Source organism: Falco rusticolus, chromosome 4, assembly GCF_015220075.1.
Source record: "Falco rusticolus isolate bFalRus1 chromosome 4, bFalRus1.pri, whole genome shotgun sequence".
NCBI lineage: Eukaryota > Metazoa > Chordata > Aves > Falconiformes > Falconidae > Falco > Falco rusticolus.
The window spans coordinates 38,691,215-38,710,519 of record NC_051190.1 but is presented as its reverse complement, the minus strand read 5'-3'; the positions used below and the strand labels follow the sequence as shown (position 1 = coordinate 38,710,519).

Genomic DNA, 19,305 nt, shown 5'->3' with positions numbered 1-19,305 from the left:
TCAACACTTCCCCCCACCCCCTAAACTGGGATACTTGGTTTTTATTGAATTTAAATCAGAAAACAGCTTAAATTAAGACATATGTCAGGTCTGAATACAAAGCCCATTCAGGGCTTTGTTAGAACAGGCAAAGATTACAGGGCAATTAAAAAAACATGTTTACTGAATTCCGTAAAGTGATGGTTTTCCAGGAAGGAGATTTCCTAATAGGGACTTGATGCAGAAGAAACTGAGCAAGTCAAGCTTCTGGGGACCTGCGTTAGATACTGATTTAAGGATACCGATTTACTGATACTGTGAAGCACAGTCAATCTCACACGTCATGTTCTAAACATCTATGGCATAATTAATAATATATTTAATTAAATACTGTGAGATTAATTACCGGTCTTAGATGGAAGGAACCATCCAATGATATGTGCTGGGCATGCAGAGGTCTGTTGCAAGGGCCCAGAACCAGCAAACTGAAGGCAGCACAAGACAGCAGCGCATCAGCAGAGCTTTGCAGGAAAGCCTGCACGAAGCCTACCCACGGGCAGGGACAGGCACCCACCCCCGGCCAGCCTCAACACAAGGAAACCCGCTGTGCTTGCACTGCTGTGCTGCTTACCTGACGTCCTCATGTACGTTAGCACAAGCATCGCTTCATGAGCGTGTGAAAAGCAAGACTGTACAAAGCACCCACTACTGCAGGGAACAAATACCCACTGGCATGCAAGCTGAAGGCTGTTCCTGTACCTTCCCATCGCTATCAAAGAACCAGTGTGAACAAAATACAAGTGGCTATGCTCCAGGGATCCCACATTTAGATACGCTCTCTCCCACATCAGAAGATTGTACCTTCTTTGTGCCTGGCCCTGACAATTACTTCAGATCAGGCGGCCAAAAGACCCTTTCCGTGGTCAAGTGAACCACAGGTGAGATGACCACTTAAAATGAAAACAATTTAACCAAGACCAATAGATTTAGTATCAATACAAGCTCTCACCAGGAGTCTTTACAGGATCTGCCTGACAGGCACCTGCTGCAGCTGACACCCTCTGAGACAGAGGGAGCACCTCTGGAAATTCGTCTTCCTCTTCTTCTCCATTCCAGTGATCCCAGAGTTTGGAGTTCAGATAACTTGGTCTACTGCCTGCTGATGAACACACCTCCACAGGACTCTTTTCAAGACAGAGCAAAGGTGTTCTTCTGCCAACAGGGCTTCCTCGAAGAGGGGTACTGCCCTTGATTTCCCATGTGTGGACTGGGCTCTCCCACTGGTCACACCAAGAGCCAGGTCTGGGGCTGCTGGTAGTGCAGGTCTTTGCACGGCTGATCTGGTTGGAGCCCTGGCTGTTACCTCTGACTGGTGACACATGCTCAAGCTGCCAGCAGTCATCAATATGGACCAGGGGCTCACCACAAAGCAAGACACTACTACTCAGAGAAGACAGAGTTACTTCCTTTTCACTGTCCTCTATCTCAATCACACTGGTTTTTGTTTTATCTTCCAGTGACTGCTCATGGCACAGAGACACAGGTTTGGATAAAAATGAGATCTTGGCACATTTGCTTTTTATGTTGGTGTGGCCAGGGGAGAGGAGAACTGGATCCACTGGAGAAACTGGTAGGGAGTTCTCGGAAAATGATCCTGCTGCTGGGCTGCTGGGAGGGCTCCTTTCACTGACTGAGTTCTCCTTAGGCAAATGTTTGTCTGACAGTGTTGTTTCACACACTTTTATTAAATTTCCAGTCATGTCATGGTTACTATCACCTGCTGCTAAGTTCTTTCTGCTAAGTTTAGATCCTGGCCTCTTTAAAGAATTAATACTTGTGACCTGAGTCTGCGTTGATGAACTTCTGCTTTTGCTCAGAACTGGTGTGTCTGGCACTAGCCAGGAGCCATCTGTACCTGAAGACGTTTCATGACCAAGCCTTTTTTCAGGGCTCAGGTTTGGATTCTGTTTGCTCTCCATACAAGCATCTATTTGTCTGCTGAGAGGCACTTCAGTGGACACCTTTACATTGTTACTTATATGCACTGTATCTGTAATGTCACACGAGACCTGCATTGATCTCTGCTCTGTTTCAGTGACTGAGGAGTTATGTTCAGGTTCTGGTACCTCAGGACTTTGTTCTATGTTTGTACATTTCAGTTGCCCAGGGATTTCCATTTTCTTCAGAATGGAGCCTGACTCTGGTGACTTCTTGTCTTGTAACTCCATTTCATCATCAGAAGATAAAACAATAACATCACCCTCCCTGTTCCCCTGAGCTGCAACATCCTGAGTCCTGATGACCAGTGATGACAACACTGGGACACATGTATGCTTGTTTACATCAATGTGGGGAAGCTCTGCTGGAGCAATTGTGGTGTTGTTTCTTGATGCAGTATCCAGCTCGTTGGCTTTCTGAAAGTGTATTTCATCAGATGGGTGTGACTTTTCCTTTTTGTTTTGCTTTGGTGTTGACACATGTTCTCTGGCAAACTTTCTCTCTGATTTTGGAGATGCAGGTGAAGAGCCAACAGCAGGAAAAAGGGACGTGTAAGGTTTGGGAGGAGGACTCCCATAAAAACCGCTTCTGTGAGGAGAGAGGTCTTTTTGTGACATGCCGTACAGAAGTGAATCATTAACATCAACATGTTTTTCACTGGGAGTATTTCCTGGTTCTTTGATAGATTCTTTCACTGGGGAAGGTTCACAGTCATTTCTCTGAGTTGCAGAAGACAAGCATTCATAACTTTCATTTATATTAGCATCACTGTGGAAGCCAGGAAGCTGTTTTTCACAGAGATCTGCCTCATCATGCAAGTCCTGAGACGACCCGGAATCCTTCACACCTTCACATCTCCTAACAGTCTCTCCTTCGTTAGTGGTAGCACCATGGGATGCTATGTCCCATTTTTGAGGTTCACTGTGGTGAGGCACAAAAGCGGTCTGTGGATCATTCACACTCCTGCACCTATTTATATTCTGCATTTTCTCTTCTTGGGCAGATGCGTCACGTGTAGATCTTTCCACATCATTGTCATCCCTCAGATCTTTGAAGCTGTTGCCTAATGGAGCAGGTTCAGCTCTCTTTACCTCTTCCTCCTCAGTCTGCTCATTTGTGCCTTGCGCTGCCTCAGTATCACTGCAGATGCTGCAGTCTGTTCCCTCGCTCGCCTCTGTTTCACCTTGTGCCATCTTTCTCTGAGTTGCAGCAAACTCATAGATTTCCTCCAGCTCCTGTTCACCCACCCCACAGTCGTCTTCCTTCTGGCATTCAGGATTCAGCATACCTACTTCTTCCTCATCTTCACCTACCCACACTGACTTCAAGAGGTCTTGGAAGTTCTCAGCTCTGTCCTCACAATCTCTGTCATCCCTCACAGAGATAAGATCATCTTCTGAATCCACTCCAGAAGACCCCTGACTCTCTCCTGTGTTGTTTTCACACTTTGCCATCAGTTCCCTCACACCAAACCTGCAAGGATATAATAGTAATGTTAGTATTTTCCTCCTCCAGTATTTCTTCACCATTTGGCTGCCTGATCACTCTTGTAAAAAAGAATTTGCATGAAGATGCTGGTTTCCTAAGATAAAATCTGGAATTTCCTTTTCCAGGTGTCACTCACATGAAAGCATCAGGCTCACTCTTCCTTTTTTGTTTGAGACTAAACAGCTATACAACTACACTAAATCCTCTTTCCCGTTTGCATAGGTGAGAGCCCCGTGGAATGGCTGGAGCTGTATAATGTCTGTTATGTGCAAGTTTCATGGCTTTCTGGAGTGATAGGGCACCCCTGTACATATATTTTGGCAAGACCCAACCATTTCCCCCCCCATATCTCAGCAGCTGCTTCTCTTTCAAGCTCTTTACTCAGCACACACTCAGGATCACACCGAGAGCATGGCTGACACAACAGATCAGTTTTAAGCATCCAATACATTCTGCAAGTGTTGTTCAGATCAAGTGCATCACCAGTGCAGTGCTTTGATAGTCACATATAGAAGATATGCTCATCATCGTCAATATCAGTGGTCAACAAACATCCTGAGAAAAAACTCTTGGCAAAAGTCTGCTAAGCATATACTGAACATAGAAAATCACACAGATACAACCTCAAGAGAGACTCATGGAAAATATGGGGGTAGGATATTCTTATGTGCAAGTTTCATTTAAGATGTGAGCAGATGACCATGGAATTTGTAAGCCATTAAAATTGCAACGGAAGGTATCAGGTTGGGGTCTGTGGGGCTGAAAGCACAAAGGGATCCAAAACATGCTCACGACACAAACCTGGCAGCCAGAGCCCCCACCTGGGGCAGCACCCTAGCAGGGATGTCAGCATCAGCAGCATAAAGGTATCGCAGGAATGCACACACCGCCTCTCCAGTCACATCGCTCAGCAGCACACGGCGTGTCTGTGCATTCCCATCCTCCTCCACTAAGAATCCTTGGCTGTGAACCTGGGGTAAGAGGAAAGCAAAGGAAGTCTGTTTGCTATAAAGGAACAGCAATACCAATGTTCTTTTTCCCATCAGCTTAGTCCTTTCCTATGCCAGTCTTAACCCTGGGACCAGGACCTGATGGCTCAGAGGGAAGCTAAGATGACCGGTTATGCAGGGTTCTATATGGAACAGGCCATTTTCTTCCTGACCCTACAGCTGTGAGCTTTGATAAAGTTTAACTACTCATTTTAGTCACACATATAAAAGATGGTCTTAAAGAGTTCTCCAGTTAGTTTTGGAATCAAATTACTCCCCCGAGCACAATTTCCAGAGTTATCTGCACCTGTGTACAAGTGAGCTTCCTCTGATTGTTTTGCATTTACCTACCGTTGTTGACACACTGCCAAAACCCCGGTTCTCCTCATGTCTCACAGGAAAAGAGACACCATACAAAATACTACTTCACTGAACTATTATCTGTGTGGGTCCAACTTGACCTCAGATTTTGGCAAAAATGCATCTCCAGTTCAGTAAGGTCTCACTTCCTTTGCAGCCAAATCACATACTGCGCTATCTGAAACACCCTCCAAAGTTAAGGGATGCCATGCGACAGAAAACACGAGCTCCGAAGTCATCTCTGATTAATTACTGTCTCCTTTTTACCCAAAATCTTCCACAAAGAAGAGCACTCCCTCACCTATACCAAAAATAAACATGAAATGCTGCCCTGCAGGTGGGGACTTAAGAGGAAAACAACCATCTGCAGGCATCAAAAATACAGCGTAGGGCCAATCCCACAGCTCTACCTACACAAATGAATCCTGTCCATGAAAACAGTGGATGGGAATGCTGAAGCCAGACAGAATTGCAGGGAAACAATGAGAGAACGTGGCTAACCCAATAGCTTATAAGGTCCTTTGATCTGTGGGCACACACACATTTGCTAATAGTTAGGAATTTTTTAAAGAATCTTCACATTAAGACTGCTGTATGGCATATATGAACTTGCTTCCCATCCCTGAACTTTCATGGACCCCTTAGAAACGGCCTGAGCCACCCTGGGTGGAAACCACTGCCAAAATGCGTGAGGATGAAACTAAACTTTCCAAACGGGCAGCTTTAAAGAAAGCTCCCTTTTTTGGAGATGACAGGCGGCAGCTCCGTGAAAGAGCAGAGTTGAAATGTCTGGCTCGCCGCCTTTTACTGGCTCAACGGGAAGCTGCACGGGAGCAGGCTGGGAACTACTGAACCCAAAATGCTTCTGGGAACACAAGGACTACTTCACTAGCCTTGCAAAAAACACAGTTCAGTGCAGCTACCTACAAAGCCACCGTAACAGTGACGAAACCTCTATGCAAGTTATTTTAAAGTACTTTCTAGAATCTTTCTACTCCATATTGAACCTTCTCAGCCTGGGTGACAGGCAGGACACACTAAGATGGACAAGGCAGCCTGCACTAGTACAGGTGCAAAAATTCAAGGGCTAAAAGCATTTAAGAAGCTTCCTCCACTGCTCGCGTCCAGAATGCAAGGAAGGATCCTTGCCTCCCTGTAGCTGCCGCAGATAAATTACCACATTTTCAAGCACTTTTTCAGGATTGTGGTTCCCTAAGCTGAAATACTACCGCAGGTCCAGAGGCACTTGCCATTAGGCCCAGCAGGGCTCTGTGCCGATTCTAGAGCATTAACTGATTGTAGGTGTTGGCAGTCCGGGCTTTTCTGAAGCGGAGGAAAGCACGTCAACAGTACTTACAGCTTGCATGGCCTGTGGACACCGTGCGTACAACACAAACATGTGGGCATAAAAGACTTCCCCACAGTCCACCTGGAACTGGACATCACTTAAGTGGGGGTTGTTGACCATTGCACTGAAATCTTCAGCCAGCAACCTGAGAGGGGACTAGAACACAGAAGGAACACAAAGACAGAAGTTAGGTTACAGCTGTCAAACATTTCCCTGAAAAATAAGAAGGGAATAACCCAGTTTATCAGCACTGCTGTACTGTGGGCCCCAGTCTGGATACACTGCCTTTGCCTCCTGAAGATAATCATCAGCATTATCAACTTCAGGTCTTCTGTATGACTAATAAGCAGACAAGTCTAACAGACATCTCTGGCTTTATTTTCCTCTACTTTTTTACCATCTGGCAATTGTGAAGAAAGGGCAGTTGTGTTGTATTCTACTGTACTTGTTCTGTCTTGTATTACAGCACATTATCACCCCCAGATCTTCACCACACCACTTCCTGATGTGGTCTAGCCACTGCCAGCAGTTGGCCTCTTGATCTACTGCCTTCCACCACATTTTCAGGAAACTATAATTTCCACTTTAAAAGACTTGAACTCGATTCACTATAATTAGAGTAAGAGGAAAGCAGATGATTCAGGGATGGAGTAATGAGCCTTTCTTCTCTCGTTCACTGCCTGGCAATGACAGCTGAGAAGAGCAGCTCTGCAACAAGGAGCCCACATAGAATAAAACTAATACAGGTGTCCAGTTCAAAGGAATTTATGTGCATGTTACTAAAGCCCCTTTTGAAAATGCAATCAACTACAAAAAAGAAACATAATTTCTATTAACATTCTAGAACCCCTTGCTGGAATTTTGAGGAGGGCTGGTTGACCGAGCTACCTGTTGACTGATTACTGGTGATGTTAAGGTCAGGCCTGGGGTATGCTGCCAAAGACAGCAATGCTGGATGCTCTGTTTCTGCTCTGGAGCTGCTCCCAAGTACAAACCCACCCCAGGCAATCTTCTCAAGACTCAGATCCCCCTAGGCAAGTGTTGCGGCTCTGGAGGTGGCCAGTGGCAGGGAAGTGTGAAATACCCTCAGCTCACAGCTGAGAGGCTGGCTGACTGTAAGTGGAAACCAGTTTGTAGTTAACACACTAAGGACTGACCTTGTGCTTTTCAAACCTACTGTAGAGTTCAGGAACTGCAAGTTTTATTCCAGCGAACATCTGTGTGAGATGCAGTTCCACCTGGAACAACAAAGCTCTTTATTTTATTAGCAGGTTTCTACATTAGCAGCGGACTGTGGAAACCCAACCTTTCTACTCACTCCAGCACGTGTTTGTGGGCAGCCAACACTAATTAGCACCAAAACAGCAGCACATGCTGGAACACTTCTTACAAGCCTTCATAGGTGGGCTAGAGAAGACTGCGTGTCCTGGCAGTGGTGTGGACTGATCTCCAAGGGGAAGACAGGAAGCTCAGTCTGGAAACTAATCTGATGTTTCTTGCTTTCTTATTCTTGGCAGGTAGGATACCTGCAAGACAGTACCGCAGGAAGCCAGCAAACACAGACTCCTGATGCTACGTTCCAGGCAGTAAGCCCAGAACAGCTTTCCTGCTGATGCTAAAATTACAAATCAAGAACGGGGAAATTAAGTAAGGCTAGAAACCTCCTGGCTGCACTACTCTCTGTGCAAAGCAGACTGGTCTAAAGACAGCTCCAAGCAGGTATGTGCTGCTGTTGGAGAACACACCACAACACTCTCTCCTGCTGCTGAGGCCAGCTAGACTGGACTCTACAGATGTGACAAGGGTCTTAAGCATGGGTGGGGGCATGCATTACCAGTGCAATGATGGATTTGCTTTACATGGTTACTCTGCCTGTGCTCACATAAAGCACGACTCTCTCCCACTGGCAATCCAACTCTTCAGCAACACTTCATTTGCTCAGGAAAACTATTATGGATTCAAACTAAATCTGAAACAAATGATCAAACTGGTTTTTCTAGTAGCAACTGAGTTTCAACAACAGTATCAGAACAGTTTCTGTATTGCTAAAGGCCTCTGGTTTAATAGACTCAGAACCTTATAAAACAAAATGTTTTTTCCTGCTAAGGTTTGTTGTTTTTTCTTTTTTTTTTTTTTTAATACCCCCAAATAATACCTTGAGTTTCTGTAACAAGTAGCTGGGGTGCTCAAGTTTCATACTGATTCCCACCTGAAAGAATTGTCTCCTTTTAGAAGCCCCTTAATTCTGTAAGTACAATATGAAAGCGCATTCTCAGGGCATCAAAATTTATCTAGCACCAAAAGCTACTAGCTTTCATGACATGATTATTTATTACCAAACCAAAGATAATAAGTTTCACCAGATAAAGTGGATTACCTTGATAAGAAAATGAATTTATTTTTTTTAATATGTACTCCAATTGAAGAAAACTGGTTATACATCCATGGGGGATTACATATCCACTGGTGCATCTGGGGTAAGATGTGAGCTACAGAACGCTACTGGCTTGATAAAAAAACAATCTCTGAATTACTAGCTTGTATTCTTCACCAAGTCATCACGGTGAGCGCACTGCTAGATCCTCTGATATGTATTCCCACAACTGAGGATTTTCTATACTAAACCTTTTTAAAGCTCACATTAGCAGCAAAAAAGTGCTTATCTTCCACGGACCTCACAGCATTCCACATCATCTACTGGCTTTTACACCAGATGAGAGAATTTAGTCCGTCAGCCAGTCCTTGCAGGAATTCTTTCTTCCACTGCAAGGCACAGCACGAAGAGGAAGGTGACAGAGGAGGAACAGCTTCCATTCAGAACTACCGAAAGTAGCTGGGTGTGTGAGCGTGGAGGAAGCACCAGGCAGCTCTGTCTCTTCTGGGCTGCAGCCGATTTTCTCTTGGCTAGCCTGGGCATTAAAGCAGAGTACTTGCCTAATGTGGTGCAGCTGCACCCCTAGTTCCTACTCCCAAATACTCCTAGTGCTGTAACTCTTTAACCTGGTTCTCTTCATATCTACTATGCACAGATTGTCCTTCTGTTACCTGTCAGTTTAAATCATCTCTCTCATCAGGTGGGACAAGTACTGGGAAATCCACAGGCTTGCTTGTGGGCATCAATGAAATACCACCATGTGTGCTGATCACCTGTGCCCACGATAATTCTGAGTGACTGTGAACCTTAAGCACCTCTTTGTTTCTATGGAAAGGAATGGGAAATATTCCATACTTCTGTGAATTACTCAAGTGCAACAGCTTCTTTTTTACAGTGATAAACACAGACAAAGAATGGAAAAAGGGTTGCCCTTACTCTTTTACAGCTGCTTGTCAGGAGGCTCTTCTCTTTGGACCGGGGCACAAAGCCACTATGTGGAATATCGCTGCAAGTCAGTTCTTTTCCTCAAAGAAGAAAACGCACATCATAAATCACATACAACTTATTTGGGAGACACAGTGATGTAGGAACTCCTAACAGGATCCTTGCCATGAACAGCTCCCTGAGACAGCTGCTATAACCAGCCTGAGTTGAAGGCTCAGCCTCTCCCTCATGCCTTTACTGGAGGGTTTGGCTGTGGGCTGTGACAGGCTGTGGATATCTGAGCACCATTCAGCCATGAGCAGCACCGATCTACTGCAGATCTGTGTGTGCCATAATCATCCAGATGGAGGAACTGCAGAATGCAGCATGCTTCTCTGCTTTCACATCTCAGCTTTCCTCCAGTAGGAAAAAAACCTACAACACAGGGTGGTATGCGACATGCTACAGTCTCATCCTAGCAGACAGGCAGAATGTATCTTTGATCTGAATTTCAACCGAGACAAAATGCTGTGGGCCCTAGGGCTCAGAGACAGCCAGTGAAATCAGTGTTGCACAGCCTGAGCCCTGTGGTAGCCTATGGAGGGCATAGATCAGGATGCAGAGCAACAGAAAGAATTAGTATCTTCAGAAACAGGTTCTGGTGCATTAGTGTCTGCAGAGTGTTTTTCCTCCACCTGGTCTCATTTACACACACAACAGACATTTATGCTATTAGAATTTTATATATCTTTATATATATATATATGTATGTGAAAAATTAGAAATTATTTCCCTCACCCAGGAAGCTGTATCTCCACTGAAATCCCAGTATAGTTTTATAGGACCAGGAATCATTTGCTGCACTTTAGTAGGGGAAGTGAGGAATACTATACCCAAGTGAAAATGCAGACAGGTGAACTTAGCAACCACGTTCTCTTTCACAGGTGAACAGGAGACACATAATACGTTCTGTTGAACAGCCAGGCCTTTGTAAGGGATATCATTGACCTTGAAACTTGCAGTTGTGCACCACATGCCACTGGATTTGGGATATTAGAGTTGCCCATCAAGGAATACTAGGTGTTCTGGTTTTTCAACTCCACATAGGTACAGATAAACTACAGCTTTGTGTAACTGATGTACCAACATAAAATCATCCTTTTGCACATCTCTCTCATCCAACTGTCTCAAGCCCTGAAAAGACAGTGCACGCCACAGAAAGACTGTCCAAATAGCAGGGATGAGGATTTTGTCTCAGCTGTTGAACATGTCTGGGCTTACCCTGGCAAAAGATACTTGGACATCTCTAAGGGAATTCTAAAATAAAATTTAGTATCTGCTGCCCAAGAGTTCTTTTAAAAGCTGGGATTTATAAATAATTTCAGAAACGTCAGCTTGACTGTATGTAATGCTTACTGCAGAAAAATGTCCCCCCACAATTATCACCCCTTGGATCAACATCAACATCCTGTGGGTGCTGTCACGGCTCTCCTAACTTAGCACAGCATAGGTCTGGCTCTGGGTAGCTGAAGGGAACAGGGAGCGTGCTCAGAGCTGCCAGAATTTACCTGTCTGCTCTGCTGCCTGAATGTGGCCAACATCGAGGTTCCATTGAGTAAGGGTAAGTCCTTCCCTGGCCAACTCAACCAGGTCCTGCAGGGTCTGAACATCCTTCTGGCTGTGAGATAAAACCTGCTCATCTCCTTCAGGGTCTGACTTGGATTCATTGCAAGTTTGGCCTCCAGCCTCTGTGCAAGTGGACTCATGAGAACTGAGGTCAGGCTGAATTTGCTCGGATACTTTTGGCTGAGCAGATCCCACCGATGGCAAAATGTTCTCTGTCTTATGATTCTAATCAAAAGAGGAGAAAAAAAGACACCAATAAATTAGGTCTCGTTTTATGTATTTGCAGAGCTCAAGAGTACAGTCTCTGCTTCATACTTTTGAAACATCCAGTAAAGGATTACAGCACATTCCCCAGGTACAGGGGCTTCTGAGGCAAAAGTTCTCTGCAGCTTTATGAAGGACTCTCCAGACATAACACAGCTCTGAACAGAAGAAAGGAAACTACAACAAAAAATGCAGAAGAGAGAGTTTCTCCAGGAGCATGTCTGTGCAGCCAGCTGCCAAGCAGGGAAAAAGGATGGTGGAAATGCTCTCACTCCAACATCTAAATATTTCATTATAGCTGGAGCACCTGGCAACAGTCACAGCTGAAGCTCTCCAGGTGCTTCTGTTCTGAGTTCTGAAATGCTTCTGCAGTTACATGTAACTAAATCAGACCTTCACCTTGGAGCTAATATTTTCCAGGTTTGGACTCTGTTTCCCAATAAAAAGTGTTTTGTTTGTTTATTTCTAAGTAAAAATGGTTTAGCCATTTCTGTGAATGGAAAGAGTAAGAGGGAAAACACTCTTCCCATGATTTTAAAGGCCTTCCTACTTTTTATTTTTAAACTTCTCTGGCAATTTTTGGCTTGAACAAAAGATCAAAAATCTTTGTAGAATGGAGTCCCTGGGCTTTGACTAGGAAAGAAATATGAAAAAAAGTACCTATATATGCACAGTAGTTTTTAATAGAAGCACCAAACAATTCAAGAAGAGAATGAGGGAAGGAAGAGAAGTGATATCCTTCTTCTCAGAGAGCAAGTATGTGATAAGAAGAGAGACTAAAAGAGCTTTTTCTATTTCTATAGGCACTTTTTATAAAGATACAGCGCACTGGAAGAAGCAAGAGTTCTAGACAAAAACCAGAATGAAACAGTGGAACTGAAAACTGGATCAAAGCTCCTATGGCCAAGAGACAGTGGGATGCACAGGGAAAGCCTGAACTGCAAATGCTTTGCTCTACCACTCTAGGCGCTCCCACCTATATCTCGGTGCAAGACAAATACCAGTTTTCAGTTTAATCTTTCCACCCAGATCCTTTCTGAGTGCAACACATGGGCAAAGCTCATACTAAAATCAATCAGAGAAAAGTGCCAAGAAGGAAAACAAAAGGCTGCTGCAACCACAGACAAACTCATGGCAAAATGAGCAGGATGGGGTCCCTTTACTCAGTACTCTCTGTTCCCATCAGTTTTATTTTCTGAAAGCTCAAGGAACAGCATAGTAACATGAGCCTTGGTCCCCTCTCCAAAAGGGAGAAATGAAAGTTCAAGATCATAAAACCTAACTGTGTAAGGCCAAGGGACAACAAGGCACAAGCAGTGACTATGCAGAGGCAGGGGATCACTTGTTTAAATACCAAATAAGGAAACAGAAGGGTTACAGGGCAAGTGAACTAGGGCACATAAATAATCAGAGCAAGGACAAAGGAGCATCCCACCTGCATAGGCTTCCAGGGTACAATTGGAGGGGTTAACGCAGCAGTGTAGAATGATTCAGGGTCACAGGGTCCAGTCAGAGCACTGATATTCCATAAAAAGCACTCCTTGGTTTTGGACAATGGCAAGAGCCAGGTTGCTTTCCCAGATTCATCCTCCAAAATCCTACTAGCGGGAAGCTGAGGGGTGGGAGGGAATTCCACCTCTTCTGCAAGCAGCATAGCTACTCGCTCTTGGATCCTTTTGCGGGCCTTCTCTGGGTCCTGAAGCAGTAATGGTGGAGGTGCAGTTGAGACTTTTTTACGCTGTTTTTTCTCTTTAAGAAAAGGAAGAGGAAGCCAAATAAACAAACAGCTGGAAACATGTAGGGCAGAGGAGCTCAGTATGCCAGCTCCTTCAGCTGCTGTAGTCAGTGATGACCAAAAGGCAACTCCAAGCTGAACACAACTCTTCAGATTTCCACAGGTAGTCTGAAGCGTCACACCACCCTTATGGGAATAACGAACTCCAGAAAGGACTGACTCCTGTTCACACTGCTCTGCTGCCTGTTGGGAGCTGTCACACCTCTACAAAATCTGATCATTATGGAAGCAACTGATATCCACACAGTCGAGCTCCCAGACCCCTGGAACAGTGCCTGTATGACAGCGCTTCACAAAAAAGGGAGAGAAAACCACCACCCAATCCATGAAGGACTCCTTTTCTTGTGCGCTGGTCACCAATGGTATCAAACCACAGCTCACACAAACACTGAGCAGCTTTCATTTGGAAATTCTGCGTCTTACTACCTTTGCCTTACTAACGCCCAACCCCAAATCCAACTGGGAGTACTTATTGGCAGGAAGAGACCTGAGCAGGGTCATGAAGAGTGAAGTCTCCCATCTATACAGCACTCAACCCTCTGCCCTGGCAGCTGTCTTCCTTTCTAAACCCTTCTGCAAACTGAAATAGCGAAGCACATGCTCAACAGCATGTAGTATACACATATGTCCACTACAGAAAGACAACAGAGGTAAGAGATAAGGCTGAAAGAGCTGCATTAATCCACGCTGCAGCAGGATGAATATGAAAAAATCCACTGCAGGAGAAAGAACAATACTCTTTTCATGTTATTTCTTCTCACTTCCACGGTTTACAAAACCCAACAGCTTATCTTAGGAATATTTTACAAATTCAAAACAATCAATCAGTGGAAAAAAGCATGAGATGCCTAAGGGATTTCACTAAAACCCATGGACTCCCTGCCACCTCTCTTGACTGTGCATGGATACTGCATATTGTTGAAGCTCTGACAGCTTGAACAAAATAGAAAGAGGGCTGTCCCTCCAATACCCAACAGGAAAGTTTTAGTGAAGAGCAGGCTGTGTTACACTGCTCCTCCAGTAACAGAACCTTTGACACTAACTCGCTTTAACACATACCTGATCCTGGCTTCCATTTGATCGGCAAAGCAGCCACGGGTTTCACATTTGTAACTGATTTTGCCTGTTCCTGCTTTTCTTGCTCCAACAGAGAGCGTGACATTGCCATAGCAACCAGCAAATCTTCATCCTTAGTCTCCATTTTGGCCCTCTTCTGCATTTTTGAGTCCTCTTTGGAGGAGCCTTTTCGCTTTGACCTGCTTGGTTGATTGGTGAAATACAAGAATGCAGCAGGAAGCCGAAGTTAATGTGACTGTATCAGAGACAAGAAACACTAAGCACTCCAGACCAGCTGCTCTACTTGCTCACAGTGATTCCCATATCAAGGATAATGAAAAACTATTCAGTACCTTCTTCCCTAGCAGAGAGCAAAGGATTTCTTATCATCTATGGAATTCAGAGCAATTTAGAGAAATTCTTATTTTGAAAAGGTAAGCACAAGACCACAGCACTGATGTAAGCATCTGCTATCTCTACCTTGAATGCTTTTTTGTACCAAAGGGGAAAAAACAAGTTGACGTGAGGCAAAACCAAGATCACCAGAAAATGCTTTCCCACCCTGCTGCTTCCACAGGTAACAGGCACTGGTCCTTCCACAGCACAAGGGTCTTGGGAGCCCTTCTACAAACTCAGTCAAGCACCACTTGCTGTACTCTGAAGATTCTGCTCAAATCCAAGACAGCAGATGCAGCTCTGTACCAAGCACATTTCAAAACATCACGTCTGTTTCCTCTTTGGCTCAGGGTGTAAAGCACATATATCCAGTACAGCCACAAGCTGAATAGCTGAGGCATTGGCACAACCAATGCTCAGGAGAGACTGCAAGCTCGTGCTATGTGGTTTGCTTAATAAGCTCAAACACACCATTCAGCTTTACAGCATAACTGCCTTATAGAGCACAAAAAATTCTGACAAACCAGTGTAAGATTACTTACTCCCCAATTTGCTCCTGCCTGCCGAGTTTTAAAGTCAGCCACCACTTGACCACTTCTGAAGGAAAACAAGATGATTTCTCCAGCTAAATTCTCCTCATGTGGTAATGGGTCATGAATCTATTTGACCTTCTTTGGACTTGGGGCCCACCCAGCGTGCAAGTCTGCCTTGTTTGTTCATCCCCAGGAGCACAGGTTCAGTATCTCTCAGGCTGAAGAAAATAATCAGCATCTTTAATTTTACCAGCTTACCTGGGACACTGAAGAGGTGCATCACCAAGAGTGGATACCTGCAACTGAACCGCCTGAAGAAGCATCTTAGGAGGAACATCCATCTCGACAGCACAGCGTTTCAAGTGACTGATTCGACTCTGTGGGGTTCGGAACTGCTTCCCACAGATGGGACATTCAGGGACCAGAGGTTTGCTGGAGGATATCTGTGCTTCTTCCATCTCATCCAGACACCTGTGATACAACAGCAAAGCTTATTTACCTCTGAAGACTTTAAAACTGTCCATGCTAAGATTTAAACCACATTAAAGAAAAGGAAGCACAATCATCTCTAATATCTGTAACAGCCAGAAACATCTCCTAAAGAAACAAGAATTATGTGCCCACCACTGTGATGAATATGACATGTAACAGTTACATGGAGATTAGGGCCTCAGAGGCACATTAAAAATATGTTGCTCAAAAGCAAGTGCAGGTAATAACCTTATTTAACTTCATCACATCTTCATCAACTAATTCCTCTTTCTGCATTCATTCTAACATTCCAGCTAACTTTTAAATGACTGTTAAAAAAAGAATCACGCTACCACAGAAATGTTAAGTCTTCCTCACCCAAAAGATGACTACTTCTTGTCATTCTTACCACTTTCATGGGCATAACCACATGCAGTGTCAAGAACGCAAGTGTTTTCAAGTCAGCTATCTCACTTGACAAGGACAGTTGTTCATGTCACAGAAAATGGAGCAGCTGAAATTAACACCATGCTCAAGAGTGCAGGATGATGAACTAATAATCTGTGGTAGGTCAAAATGATGTAAAATTTTTTAATCATTCTTTTGTCCTCTCCAAAGAGATTCAGGCTGTAAAAACCTGGATCTGCAGCACCTATTAGAAAAATCACTCCCTGATTAGGTAATGGCACACAGTACCTACACACACAGAGCTGCCTTAAGAGATCATTCATCTGATGTACTAGGACTGTTGATTACTAGTTTGCCAGTGCATCTATTCGTCCATAGCTTTACCTCTTGTGATGAAGACTGCTATCAAAAAATCATTGCTAATATAACCTAGTAATCTCATCATCTGATTACATGCTTAATAGTTCACAAAGCAGACAATTTCCAAAAAGCATTTCTGACACGCTGTCACTGTTTTACAACCTCTTTCCTCTCAAACAGCAGTAAATATCTGAAGACAGAAACAGCAGTAACACCTCTAGAGCTGCAGGCGCAGACAACCCTAATGAATGCGAGCCACTCAATAACATGATGTAGGACTGGACAAATTAAATCACTTTTGCTTTCTGAAAGTGCTCAAATTAAGAAATTACAATCATTCAAATGCACTGTTTCTGATATTTTCTCAACAGAGAAGCACAGACTTCTAATTTACAAAGAGCTGTCTACAAAATATATTAACAGTACTTGATACTTACGACTAAGGAAACTGCTCAATTAAGAGCATTCATTTCAGTTTAGTCATCCTTCTGATAGTATCAACTTTCTCTCAGCAAACAGCTTGGATATGCAGTGGTATACTAGATGTCCTTAGACAAACAATTTTTAGCAAAATAGAGCAAACATTACTTTGTTGGCTGAGATCAGTAGATCTCAAAACCTACAGTAGCGAGTCCTCGTTAATTTTGACACCCCTTTGCAATCACAGCTCCTCTGCCACGGTACTGACAAAAACAGCATTTGCCTTACCACACACAGGCAGAAGCCCTGCAGGGCTAGACAATCAGCCTCCGCTTCGGGATCAAAGTGACTTGTTAATTCAAGCCGTAAAGGTCCGTATTACTATGCAGACTCCCCTGCTAACCATGTTCTTCAATGGCTAAGGGGAGTGAGCGGTCTATGAGGTCAAGGGGAATAGGATGCAGAAAGGACACATCGTGCCAGCCTTTCACCTGTTAACATGCTGCTCTCGTCGTGTTGTGTTCATGGCTGAGATATCCTTCTGGCAGATCTGACAAAAAAACAAGCCTGCATCCTCCAGGCTTGCCAGGGCTTCCTCTTTGGTTTCCTGCTGAAGAGCCAAAGCCAGAGCACCATCATGTCCCATGGATGGAAGATGGTGGGTATCTGGCAAAGAAGAAAGAGATGATCTGAGACAGAAAGCTAAGAATCCTGTATGAAAGGCGTGGAACCAACATACTTGTCATTATTAGCTTATTAAACTAGACACGTAAAAATTAATTGCCATCTTTCCCTTGCATCTTCACATCTGATCTCTCACAAGGAAATGTACAAACTGCACTCTTCAAATGTGACAGGATGGCACTAGCAGAGGAGCAGGAGGTGGCAACTTGTTCACAGTACAGCACAAGTCAGAGCCAAATAAAGGGTAAGTTTTGGAAAAGTTTCTGGAGAGAACATGGAATCTTATAAATTACATATTACACAGCAGTTTTATGTCCATACAGGACCAACAAGGCCTTGACTTCTAAAGAAGAAAACCAGAGTAAAATTGCTGTGGATTCAATTCGTCTGCATGGAACAAATTACCTTATAGAGTGCCTGGAGATATACCAAAGATGGGGGCTACCTAAGAGTCATATTTACCTAATAGTACCTAACACTGTCCTGACGTTCACTGGTCCTGTTGGAATTTCAACCTGTTTCCAAGAAGGTAATTATCCCTCTAGAATCTAACATGAGGTTAATTCAGCCTTAGAGAGGAGCTGGAAGCAAAGTACAAATAGTTCTTGAACAATAGAGAGAGCAAGTTTTCTCAGTGATCTGGAGTGATTTATTCAGTGCTGCACGCGGAGCCGCTAGGCTAGCTGGGAACAAAGCCCAGGAATCCTGACTGCTTCTCATGCAACCATTCACACCAGCCCACAGCACTCTTTCTGCACGTACAAGAGCTTACAGGAGAAACGTACCATTCTCTGGTGGGTTCTGCCCCTGGCTTTCATCAGGGAAATCCCCGCTGGCTACAGACTTTGGCAAACTATCATCTGTGCTGTGTTTTAGCTGCTCAGGTGCCACCCTCTTGAACTGCTGCATTCTCTCCACTACCAGATCTGCTACCCGCATCTTCGACACTGCAAGCGGCGGTACCTTTGAGGTGGGTGAAGAGCAGGTCTCTGGCTGTGTAGCAGGATGGAAGGATAATGTGGTCTGGGAACAGCCACTCTGGGTATTTACTAGACGGGAAGAAAACACCAGAGCTTTACCAGTCAGTTTTAAACACCCAGCTGAGCTGCCCACAGAGCTGCTGAGAAGGTTCCCCAACAGCAGCCTAAGTCAGGCTCAGTTTTGCAACAGCCATTCTTAGAGGAAGAAGTGAACAATTTGTCTAACTATTGCATGACTTTATACTTTATAACCACAGTAACAGTATCAGGTTTCTGTGCTACAGTGGAGTTTAAGTATCTCTCTTTCCCTTTTAGAGGAAGGAATATTAAGGAAGGCCTTGCCTGAAGGTCTCTAGTGAGAACAAGAAGCAAGGCAGCCCTACAGCACCATTCTCCCCAGCGTTCCCACAGCAGAACATCCTGTGGCTCCTGCTGGTTTTTGATCTCCACACCCTACTTGTGGCTCAAATTTTCAGGCTCTGAGCTGAAGGAACCCAGAGTTCCCAAAGGTACAGTGGTAACAAGCAGGAGGCAGAGGCAATGCTAGGCTAACACCTCAGCAAACCACTGTTCTGCTTGAGGTATCCTGTGGCTACGGGCAGCATCCAAGACGGGACCATGGATCTCACCAGCCCAGTATCTTCACTCTGAGTGCAGTCAGCAACACATACTTAAGAAAGGGTGATCAGGACAGGACAGGTGCAAAATAACCCTTTTCCTGGCTGACCTTATTTATCAGTTTAAACACCTAGATAAGCCTAAGTAGCTAAGTATGGATGGAAACACAAGATGCAAGCCAGCTTCAGTCAGTTCTTCTGTATGTCCCCTCCAGATGGACTTTTGAAGACCTCC

The 19,305-nt window shown here is 44.4% G+C and overlaps 1 protein-coding gene across 8 annotated transcripts in view; it reads right to left on the bottom strand.

Moving 5' to 3' along the window:
* SLX4 (SLX4 structure-specific endonuclease subunit) overlaps positions 1-19,305 on the bottom strand; it is a 32,567-nt gene that overhangs the window by 3,246 nt on the left and 10,016 nt on the right. For 6 of the 8 annotated variants that reach the window (XM_037384636.1, XM_037384637.1, XM_037384634.1 and 3 more), the window contains 10 exons: positions 18,259-18,522; positions 17,281-17,455; positions 15,389-15,601; positions 14,205-14,416; positions 12,786-13,099; positions 11,029-11,311; positions 9,473-9,561; positions 6,172-6,318; positions 4,267-4,436; positions 989-3,450 (listed from right to left, as the gene is read on the bottom strand). In XM_037384636.1, coding sequence (XP_037240533.1) covers positions 989-3,450; positions 4,267-4,436; positions 6,172-6,318; positions 9,473-9,561; positions 11,029-11,311; positions 12,786-13,099; positions 14,205-14,416; positions 15,389-15,601; positions 17,281-17,455; positions 18,259-18,522 — 4,329 coding nt within the window. The remainder of the gene's footprint in view (positions 1-988; positions 3,451-4,266; positions 4,437-6,171; positions 6,319-9,472; positions 9,562-11,028; positions 11,312-12,785; positions 13,100-14,204; positions 14,417-15,388; positions 15,602-17,280; positions 17,456-18,258; positions 18,523-19,305) is intronic. The other 2 variants (XM_037384638.1, XM_037384639.1) reach the window with 2 other exon arrangements.